The following is a 10,316-nucleotide window of genomic DNA, read 5'->3' as shown; positions in this document are numbered from 1 at the left end:
GGGTGATAGAGCTGCCACTGACCATTTGCTTCATCTTGTTACGGGGGGCTTCCCAAGAGGGAAAAGACAGTGACGATTTAGGGGAGAATTCTCTGAGCAAAACCTAATGCATTTCTCACAGAAACCCCCTGAAACTGCCTCTTCTCTGGTTTTAGGAAGACTTTCGGCAGGCCCCTTCCATGAGCTCTGGTTGGTGCAGGCTGAGGGTGTCACTGGGAGGAGAGGGCTCTGCTGGGGGCTCTGGCAGAGCCAGTCCTGCCTCCAGCAGTAGGGATATAGGAACATGGTGGGGGGGTGGTGTCAGATGAAATTCACACATGATATCAAAGAGCTTTTCAGAAGATCTCATCTGTCCATCAGCCTTGGTCTCAGCTGCCCTGTGCTGGCTCTTTTCAGCAGGAAGATGACTTCACCCAGATTGTTCTGACACACAGCCCCTGGGGTGCAGGGACCCTGCTTGGAAGGACAGCCCTGGCTGCACACCTGGCTGCACAACCCTGAAACCATCCCCGGGAGAAGGCAGCCATCACACACACCCCTCTGATGGTGCAGTGGGAATCTGATGCTCCTCCAGCCCACTACTGGGAAATTAAAAGGGGGAGCTCACAAGCCCCTGGCAGCCCCAAGGATTGTTGGTCGACCCACATCCCCTGCCTGCAGGCTGCCCTGTAGCCATGTCAGTGGGCACTCCTGCCCTCCCCCGATGGACCTTCCTGCACACTGGACTTTGGAGACAGATCTTCTACACCACTCCGATCTGACAAAGCATTTATCCCTCCTCCCCTCTTCCTCTTTTTTGTTTATGTTCTTTTCTCCTCTGATCTCAGTTGAGGCTTTCTGGTTTTGCCATCTTCCCATGAACCTGCCACTCGATAAATGCAGGTGTAGGCTCTGTTTCCCCAGTTGCTCTTCACAATAAGTTTGATGTGTGAAAAGGCTCTGTGTGCGTCCTGTGAAGAGAGCAACAGGGAAACTGAGGCGTTAAGCGTGACAGTGCAATCGATGTTTCTTCCCCTGCCAGCCCTGTTCCTGCTCAGGCACAAGCTTCCAGAAGTGGGTGGGAGTGGCTGGAGGCATCTGAGGCTCACCGCTGGTACCGGGGCTCCTGCAGAGACTGGAGGCACGGGAAGGGGGAAGGCACCTGGCACCCCCTGCAACCTGGCCTGCTGGGGACTGCGCCTCCCTTCCCCATTGTCCCCTTTCCCTCTGCAGCTCGCTCTTGCTGACAGAGAGGCCGGGGAGTGTCCTCCTGTGCGTGGGGCAAGTTGGTGTGAATCCCCACTAAGCTCCCACTATCCGCTCTGCCTGCCTTCCTCCTGGCAGGTGTGAGGGCACCAGGAGAAAAGAGGCGTGCTGTGCTGGGAGGAGAGGACACTGTCCAGCCTGCCAGCAGGCCACAGGGTGGAGCGACAGTGCTGCCCTGGCAGATTTCCCCACCAGGCATCCCTGTTTCTCCTGCTGCAAAGATGTTGCTTTGATGGAGCGGCCACGTGTGCAGCTGGCTCTGCTGAAGGCAGCAGCTGCAACCAGGGGTCTCTCGGGACTTAAGCTCACACAGGCATGACCCTGCCCCTGCAAACCTGTTGCTGCTACCACCACCGCATGCTACTCAGTCCTCCCAACTCCACCAGGTCTCCTCCGCAGCAGCCCGGGCCCCTGTGCCACGGGAGAGAGCATTCACGCTCTTCCTGTCACAGACTTGCAGGCGCTCCTGGTTTTCTCCTGGGCATCTTGCCCCCATGCATGGACCGTACCTTTAGAGGGAAGGTTTGAATGGCCTCTTTTGCCACGTTGTACATGAACGTCCCAAGGAGAGTTTCCTCTTCTCTGTCTGCATCCACTCCCTCAAGGGCAAAGCACAAGGAGGAAGGAGAGAAGCTCAGACTCGTCGCAGCAAAGAGGGAACATATGTGCTGGATCAGCCCTGTTATGTGTCCAGCCTCTCCTGGGGCTCTAGCAGTAGTTAAGTGCTGTCTCCACCTCGTGTTTTACTCAAGAACCCTGAGGTGCTCTCACCAGAATGAGTCTTGAGAGGGATGGAACCTCTAGACCCCCTGAAGTATCCTGCAAGGGCACTGCTAGGCTTAGGAGAAAACAGGACATGAACCTCCAAGAATGCACAAAGCAAGCAAGTCCCAGTCACAGCTTTCCTCCAGGGCCCACATGCCAGCCAAAAGCACCCAGCAGAGACTTACGAACACAGTGATGTCTCGGGGCGCGCTGATGACGGTCCCAGATGGAGAGACTTCTTTGTAGATGTGCTGCACACTGACAGCAGTCAGATGGGACTCGTGCTGGCAACCTGATGACCACCTGGCCCTGGTGCCCTTGTAAAGGCCAGCAGTTTTCTGGGGAAACATCCGGCTGCAACCAGAATGTGAGAGTAATGAAATGTGAGCCCATGTTCAGTCCAACACAGCTGCTCATGTAGCTTGAAGCACAGGCACTGGTGTGTCTGTGGGGTCTATTCCAGCTTGAAATGAGGCATGTGTGAGGAAATGGACAGAAGCAGCAGCCTCTCAGTATTATGGAAAGAGGAGTATACCTGTTACTAAGCCATCCTAGTCAGGGCCTTACAGATACACCTCTCTGCCCAGTGCTCTGCAGAGGACCTCCTGCCTCCCACTTCAAAAAGGTACTGTTAGGGGTAAGTGTGGAAATGTGGTCACCAGGGAGAAAGTCTTTCACCCAGCTGTGACAGAGGACTGTGGGCAAGATGCAAGCAGTTGAGCTCTGTTCCCCTCCTGAGGGGAACCACTGCTTTCTAGCAAGTCCAGCCCTGAGTTTGAGCTTTGGTTTCAGGCACCAGGCCAACACTGTGGGCTTGAGCATAACCACTGGCCTGAGAGGACAGCCCCTAAGGTCAGTCCCCAACTTCACAGGAAGGAAACATGCACTGATGATTTCTGCTACAATACCTGCAAAATTGTATCAGGAGGGTTGGGAGCGCGGAAGAACCATAAAACCCTGCAGACCCAATTCTCTTTGCAGTCATACGTCTTGGAAGTTCTCTGCATGTCAATGGTGGCACCTGTAAGGAAGGGAGAGCAGGTGACTGCAAGAGGTCACAGACTAGGAGGACCCTGTGCTCAGACACTATTTCTGATGCCGCTGGCCAGCTCCATGTCTGTCAGTCCTCTCCTCACCTCCATGCTGGTGGGGGTACCTAGCTGCACAGGACAACGGCACCCATATGCCTGGTGTCTGCTCCTCTCAGCGCCACAAGGAGAAGGTCTGAGGGTGCGGGTGAATGACAGCAGACCAAAGCTGAGGGCTTGCTATGGGGGCAGTATAGGATGACGCAGCCATTCCCTTTCCAAATGCATTGTTGAGGAAGGGAGCCCCTCCATCAGCCCTGGATGTGTGTGGGGCAGTGCCAGAGGCACCCACACAGAGGTGGGACCGGGAGGGAATCCAAGAGAGCCACTGCCACAGCCTTGCTCTCGGACCTCATGAAGGTCCTCTGCTTTCAGTTCCCCCACTTTGGAGAGCAGCGCCTGGAGGACAGCCTCCTCTGGGGAGTGCTACAGACAAGTGCATGGCAAGGAGAATGGGCTGCTGTGTCCATACCAGAACTTTTCAGGGCCCAGTCAGATCTCCCGACGTAGACTTCCGAAGCCAGCTCCAGCGCTGCCTGATTCATCTCCTGTCTCTCCTGGGAAAGACACAAGCAAGCACAGAAAATGAGCACATCTGCAGGCAGTTCAGCATGGCTACCAGCACCAAGAGAGGCAAAGGGTCAGTGTCAGAAACACAAGGCAAGCCTTGTCCAATGAGCTGAGAGACTGCAGCTGACGTGAGCCACAAGCACAGTACCTATGGCCATGGCCATGGCCATGGGGTCCCCACCGCCTTGATCGCAACCTCCATGCTCAGGCCCTGTCTGCGATGGCTGGCCCCAGGACTGGGCCTGGGCCTTACTGCTGCTCAGGGCCCAGCCAGAGCAGCCAGAGGTGCCCGTGCCAAGGGAAGCATGTTGAAAGACCCCCACTGCCTGAAGCACTGGTTAACCTGGGAAAAGACCCCCCACTGCCTGAAGCACCGGTTAACCTGGGCCCGGAGAAAGGCCTTGGCAGCATCAAAGCTCACCCATCAAGCCCCTGGCAAAGGCTGGCTTGCGCAGTCAGCAGGCTGAGCCCATCACTAATCCCAAGGAGTGCTTCCTCAGGGCTTCTTGGGCAGAAGCCAAGCCTCCTTCCTCAAAATGCAGGGTTACCTTCTTCAGACTGCTGATCTCTGCCCCCAGCTGAGCCACCTCCTCCAGCAGAAGCTGCAGCTTCTGGGTTTGCTCTGTCAAAAAGGTGTGCAAATTCCTGCAAGAACAGGAAAGCAGATGTTGTCAGAGCGCAGCCCATTCCCTTGGGAGCATCTGAGCTCAGCAAGGAGCAGAGACACAGGGGCTTTCCCTGCTTAGTGAATGCTTCCCTTCCTCCCCAGGCTGAGAGAAAGGCAAAGGCCAAAGGGAAGTACGGGAGCCCTGGCTGTTAGGAAAACAGGTGCAGGTAGCACGAGGTTGTCCTGGGTTCAGCTACAGCAGTCATTTTTTCTCCTTCTTAGTAGCTGGTGCAGTGCTGTGTTTTTGACTTTCAGCCTGGGAACAACGCTGATAACACCGATGTTTTCAGTTGTTGATAAGTAATGTTTACTCCGACCAAGGACTTTCTCAGTCTCATGCTCTGCCAGGGAGGAGGGGAAGCCGGGAGGAAGCAGAGACAGGACACCTGACCCAAACTAGCCAAAGGAGTATTCCATACCACAGCACATCATGCCCACTATATAAACTGAGCGGAGTTACCCAGAAGGCCCAGACCACTGCTCGGGTCGGGCTGAGTGTCAGTCGGCGGGTGGTGAGCAATTGCATTCTCCCCCCTTGTTATTTCCCTTATCATTATCGTTATTGGTGGTAGCAGCAGTAGTTTTGTATTATACCTTAGTTATTGGACTGTTCTTATCTCAACCTGTGGGAGTTACATTCTTTTGATTCTCCTCCACATCCCTCTGGGAGCAGGGGGAGGAAGAAGTAGGGGAGTGAGCGAGCGGCTGCATGGTTCTGAGTTACCGGCTGAGCTTAAACCATGACAGGTTGGCTGATGCTTCTGCACAGACCCAATTCCAGCCCAGGAAACATCTTTTACCTCAGCATCTTTGTTTCTGCTGCAGATGCCCATGTCAGATCCTGAAAGGGAAAAACGCTCCATTAGAGCATCCACCAGAGCTGCTGGGGCTTCCCAGAAGAGGCTTCCCTAGGAAGCCCCAGCAAACGCTACTGATTCTTTGGGTCATCCTGTGTGGACACAGAAGAGCCCATGATTTAGCCAGCGATTGTCAGCAATGCTCCCTTGCAGGAGTTGCCTGTCCCAAAGAGTCACCAACCTCTCTCTGTGCCTTTGCCTGTGTAGTCCACACTGGCAGTGAGGTCCCACAGTAAACACCAGCTGCAATTCACATCACCAAGAGACAGTTACTTGACGAGGGTTGCTAATGATCCCTGGCAGTGCTGTGGTCTCCTCCTGGTTGCATTGTGGGTGGGGCAGCAGGTAAGCTGAGGAGGTGGGGAACACGGAGTGCAGAGAGAGGACATGCCTCTGACCGGAAGTCATCACCGCGGGCTTCATGGCACTCTGTAGCCATGATCTTCAGGTGTGCTTGGTGCCCCAGAGCTATTCCCTGTTTCCCCTTACTGCTTCCATGAGCCCCAAGACCAGGCTGCATCAGCCAGGAGAGGTACCTCTCCACTGGTCACCCTGCACGGCCCCTCTGGGAATCCCCCAGTTCAGGCTTGGAAATACATACACTCTTCTCTCCCGAGCTTGCAGACTAAGCAAGCCCTTTGGTCCTGTGGCCAGTGCAGCAGCATGGCTGGGAGACTACCAGTCTTACTGGTAGCTGAAAAGCAAGTCCTCGTAAAGGACGTACTCTGGAAGCACTTGGGCCATGCGAGTTTCCACACATACAGGCTGAAAAGGAAAGCTGGCATCCAGCACAACCAGGCTGTCACTCTCACATGTTTGCTCATGGACACTCACCAAGAACCATTGGGAGCAAGAAGACAATGAATTTCAAGCACCTTTTCTTGTGCACGGCCATCTTTTGCCTGAAAAAGGAGGGAGTCCTGTGTCTGTCAATGAGCCAGGTTTTGAGCAAACCAGCTGGATTACCACTTCCAGGCAGGAAAGCCACTGTTTCAGAAGCCTGCTGCTGACAGCTGCTAGAGCAGCGCCCAGGAGGAACACTTTCTGTCCACACCTTTCAAAACTGCCAGCAGCTCTTCCCCAAAGGAAGGGCTCCAGAAGCCATTACTCCCAGAAAGTAAAGAGGTTGAGCAAAACAAGACTTTCAGCTCTGCACCCCAGCATCTGGCTACATGGCAGTTTGTCCTACCATGGCCAAAATTTGGGCCTCTGGCAAATGTGTAGCAGTGAGAGTGCCCAGGGCCTTTGCTCTTGGTTCTCCCTGAGAATGGCCACAACACGAGCAGTGCTTGTGAGAATGGGCAGCAAGCTGGGGAACACCCCCTGCTCTCCCCTTTGCTTGCACTGGCCCTCAGACATCTCCTTTCTCCCCCTGTCCAACGCAGAAACATGTAGTACATACATACTCGTTTCCTCATCTTTGCTGTAAAGCAGTGTAGCCTGCAGTGGAGGAACAGGAAGAAGCTGGCAGCAGCAGCAGCAGTCCCCACTGCTGGAAGCACAGCCAGCAGCACAGCCCAATTCTCACCCCCTCCCTCCCTGCCCCCTGCAGCATGAAGCTACCGCCTCCCCAAAAGCCCAACAGCAAAAACAGGTAGTACATACATGGTGAAGACGCACGTGCTCAGCAGACATCTCCAGAGGGATGCAAGGGTACCTGCCGGATGGCAAGCAAGGCTGAAGACCGTCCCTGGGCAAAGAAACCAGAGAACAGTTAGGTCTCTCTCTTGAGGTCTCTTCTCTAGGATGCCCAGCCAAGAGTGTTTTGGCTCCCTGTAGGGAGGCAAGCACTGAGTCCTAGGTGCCACATCTCTGGGGTGCAGGGCAGCCTGCATTTCTCCAGCCACTTGTGACATTTCGCCAGACTGCTGGCACGGTGCAGCTCTCTGAGTTCACCCCCAAGGACTTTGCAACAAGAACCAGTGCTGAGCTTACTTGCAAGTGCTGTGGCATTGTCATGCCACTTTGCTGTCCCTCGAGTGGCTGAGCTGGAAGTGGTCTGAGAAAAGCGTTTCACCAGCTCCACCTCTGTGAAAAGGCTCCTATGGGAGGAAAAAAAGATGCTGATTGCCTGCAGTGCCCATGCTCTGAGGGCCAAGGCCCTTGCCAGAGCTCAGCCTTGGGAAGCCTCCCAAGAGACGTTCCAGCTGCAGCAAGAGAAGGCAGCACAGCTGGGCTGGTTCCAGGGGTCCCCTCTCTTCTTTCCCCATCCTTTGCTTTACAGGCCTGCAGTGGAGGAAGAGGAAGAAGCTGGTGGCAGCAGCAGCAGTCTCCACCACTGGAAGCAGACCCAGCTAATACATGTAAAAACACTCCTACAGTGCTCAATTGTTTAAGTGCCTTGAGGTTTGCAAACTCAGCTAAAAGTAGCCCGTTCATACCATGGAAACATGTTACAATGTATACATGTGGTTCATAGATAACAGGGCTAGCACAGGCAATCAAGAAGGACATCTGGCATTATGATGTGGAGAATTGCTACAGCGAGAAAAAGATGAAGTAATGTGCCTTCATCTTCCTCCATGTGACCTGTGAATAACCTGAGGAAGAGAAGAGAGATGAAGTAACGACCCCCAGGACCACCAGAGAGAGTTACCGCACACGCTGTAGTGGGTAGTAACCTATGTCAGTTAGTTCTGGGAAGAAATTTTAATATGTATAAGATTCCTGGTAATTATAATGTATATGTATGAGATGAATTCTTATAAGCAAGAAACCTGTAAGAATTGGCATGCATGTTTGGTGGAGCAATTGCCCCGTGCATGTGGTGCTGTAATAAATAATGCCTGCTTCTTAATGCTGTATTGGTGTTAAGGAGTCTTATTCTCCTGATTTTCGGTGACAGTTTTGGCAACCCATATGGGACCTCACCTCTGAGCCTCAGCAGATCTGGAATCAACTAATCTCCAGCTGGCACCAAGGGATTCTTGGGGAGAACCGCAACAACAGACTGTTAGGGGCTTGGGACAAGATCCCTGGGTGAGTAAGTTTTAAAGGCATTATTTTGAAGTAAAACTGATTAATGGAAACTGGGGTTAGAGTCCCCTGAACAGAGTTCAAGTCCCTGTGGTAAGCTTACCGTCTGTAGGCGGTTCGAGTCCCCTAGGATTGGATGAATTGGCCAAAAGGGGTTTGAGACCCCTAGGAGAGAAAAAAGGAAAAAAAAAGAAAAGAAAAAAAAAAAAGAAAAAAGGGGGGATTTGAGACCCCAATTATGAATACTGTTGGTTGATATAATACAATATTGTGTATTGTGGGTTATAATGTCTGTCAAGTTTCAACTAGGAATCTGTTGTTATTGTATATGGGGGGGGGGCACAAGATAAGTTCCAGAGTAAAATCAGAACCTTTAAGTATCTTTTTCAAATTTGTTGATTGGAAAAAATGGATTCACCAGGTGCAAGTGTTGAGATAATAATCAATTTAATCTGTTAGTGGTGTAATTGATACAAGAATACTTTGTGGTGTCCCGAGGAGTACTAAGAAATGGGAACAAGTGGGTCTAAACATGCCCAAGAAGGCAGTATAACTAGCCTCTATCTTTCAAGGAAGATAGATATCCGGAAGCACCTTGTGTTTTATTCAAGAACCCTGAGGTGCTCTGGCCAGAGCTCTGCCTCTCTTGCCTTTAGCTTCTTCCTCAAAAATGGGAGAAATGTCAATCAGCAACAGCAGCAGACCATTAACAATGTCCTGATTACACAGGATGTTTCCATCAAGCGTGCCACTGGGACAGGGGGACTTTAGCTAAAGGTTCCCAGGCATGCACACAGCAACACACAGCAAAGGGCAAATGCACGTACAGCAACTCGTTATGCCAGACGCCTGCACTGCAGACAAGTCTTCTGGAGAACAAGGCACTATGGGCACCTTGTTTTCCTCTCTTTTCCCATTCCAGGTGATGCTGATCAAGCCACAGGCACCTGCTCACTCTTTTGGGCTGTCCTGGGTTCAGCTATAGCAGTCATTTTTCTCCTTCTTAGTAGCTGGTGCAGTGCTGTGTTTTTTAACTTTCAGCCTGGGAACAACGCTGATAACACTGATGTTTTTAGTTGTTGCTAAGTAATGTTTACTCCGACCAAGGACTTTCTCAGTCTCATGCTCTGCCAGGGAGGAGGGGGAAGCTGGGAGGAAGCAGAGGCAGGACACCTGACCCAAACTGGCCAAAGGGGTATTCCATACCACAGCACGTCATGCCCAGTATATAAACTGGGGGGAGTTACCCGGAAGGCCCAGATCACTGCTCGGGTCGGGCTGGGTATTGGTCAGCAGGTGGTGAGCAATTGTATCTTCTCCCCTTGTTATTTCCCTTATTGTTATTATCATTGGTGGTAGCAGTAGTGGTTTTGTATTATACCTTAGTTACTGAACTGCTCTTATCTCAACCCATGGGAGTTACATTCTTTCGATTCTCCTCCCCATCCGTCCGGGAGCAGGGGGTGGAAGAAGGAGGGGAGTGAGCGAGCGGCTGCGTGGTTCCGAGTTACCGGCTGGGCTCAAGCCACGACATGGACTCAATAGGCAGTTTTCTCTTGTCCTGTCCCTTGTTAGTTGGGAGAAGAGGCTGACCCCCAGCTCTCTCCATCCTCCTTTCATGTAGTTGTTGAGAGCGAGAAGGTCCCCCCTGAGGCTTCTCTTCTGCAGACTAACCACCACCACCTGTTCCCTCAGCCATTCCTCATAGGACTTGTTCTCTGGACCCTTCACCTGCTCTGTTGTCCTTCTTTGGACATGCTCCAGCACTTCTCTGTGTGTCCTGTAGTGCATCTCCTGCACGTCTTTCAGGACTGCAAAGAATGGATCAGCTTCCAAACTAACAGAAAGCTGCATCAGTTGTTAACACATCTGTGGAGAGAGGAGAAGACAGGGACAGTTGGAATAAAAATAGCTCCAATTTCCTCTTGACCTTTGGCAAATAAGCAGCCAAGTTTTCCATAGCAGTTGCACTGACATCTTGTAAGAATTTTATCTGACCAGCCCCTTGAGAGACATGATATTAATTTGCTGCTTTACTTGGACAATCTTGATTATTTCCACTTGGAAATGGATGGAAGAGAGCAGCTAAATCATATTGTGCTCTCCATCACAGGGGAAATCCATACCCCAGCTTCTTCATAATGTTGC

The 10,316-nt window shown here is 52.2% G+C and overlaps 1 protein-coding gene across 2 annotated transcripts; it reads right to left on the bottom strand.

Annotated features, from left to right (window-relative positions):
- Window positions 1-584: 584 nt before the first annotated feature.
- On the bottom strand, window positions 585-7,987 carry LOC115617168 (SUN domain-containing protein 2-like). Of its 2 annotated transcripts, XM_030507386.1 has the most exons (11): window positions 7,128-7,987; window positions 6,798-6,882; window positions 6,027-6,094; window positions 5,374-5,435; window positions 5,136-5,176; window positions 4,217-4,313; window positions 3,571-3,655; window positions 2,919-3,031; window positions 2,196-2,364; window positions 1,755-1,844; window positions 585-950 (listed from the first exon to the last, which is right to left on the bottom strand). In XM_030507386.1, coding segments are annotated over exons 2-11 (1,074 nt in total). In that variant the 5' UTR covers window positions 6,800-6,882; window positions 7,128-7,987; the 3' UTR covers window positions 585-603. The 2 variants fall into 2 exon arrangements, with proteins under 2 accessions (XP_030363246.1, XP_030363245.1); XM_030507385.1 differs by having other exon boundaries at window positions 6,798-7,987.
- Window positions 7,988-10,316: the final 2,329 nt, after the last annotated feature.

The sequence above is a fragment of the Strigops habroptila genome, chromosome 15, assembly GCF_004027225.2.
Source record: "Strigops habroptila isolate Jane chromosome 15, bStrHab1.2.pri, whole genome shotgun sequence".
Lineage (NCBI taxonomy): Eukaryota > Metazoa > Chordata > Aves > Psittaciformes > Psittacidae > Strigops > Strigops habroptila.
Note: the sequence above shows the minus strand (reverse complement) of the source record. Positions and strands in the feature narration are given on the sequence as shown.

Coding starts and splice junctions, on each gene's coding strand:
- LOC115617168 (XM_030507385.1), bottom strand. CDS start 7,048: ATGTCACAAGTGGCTGGAGAAATGCAGGCTGCCCTGCACCCCAGAGAT. Junction 5,177..5,373: donor AGGCAAAGGCACAGAGAGAG/GTTGGTGACTCT, acceptor TTTCCCTTTCAG/GATCTGACATGGGCATCTGC. Junction 3,656..4,216: donor AGATCAGCAGTCTGAAGAAG/GTAACCCTGCAT, acceptor TGTCTTTCCCAG/GAGAGACAGGAGATGAATCA.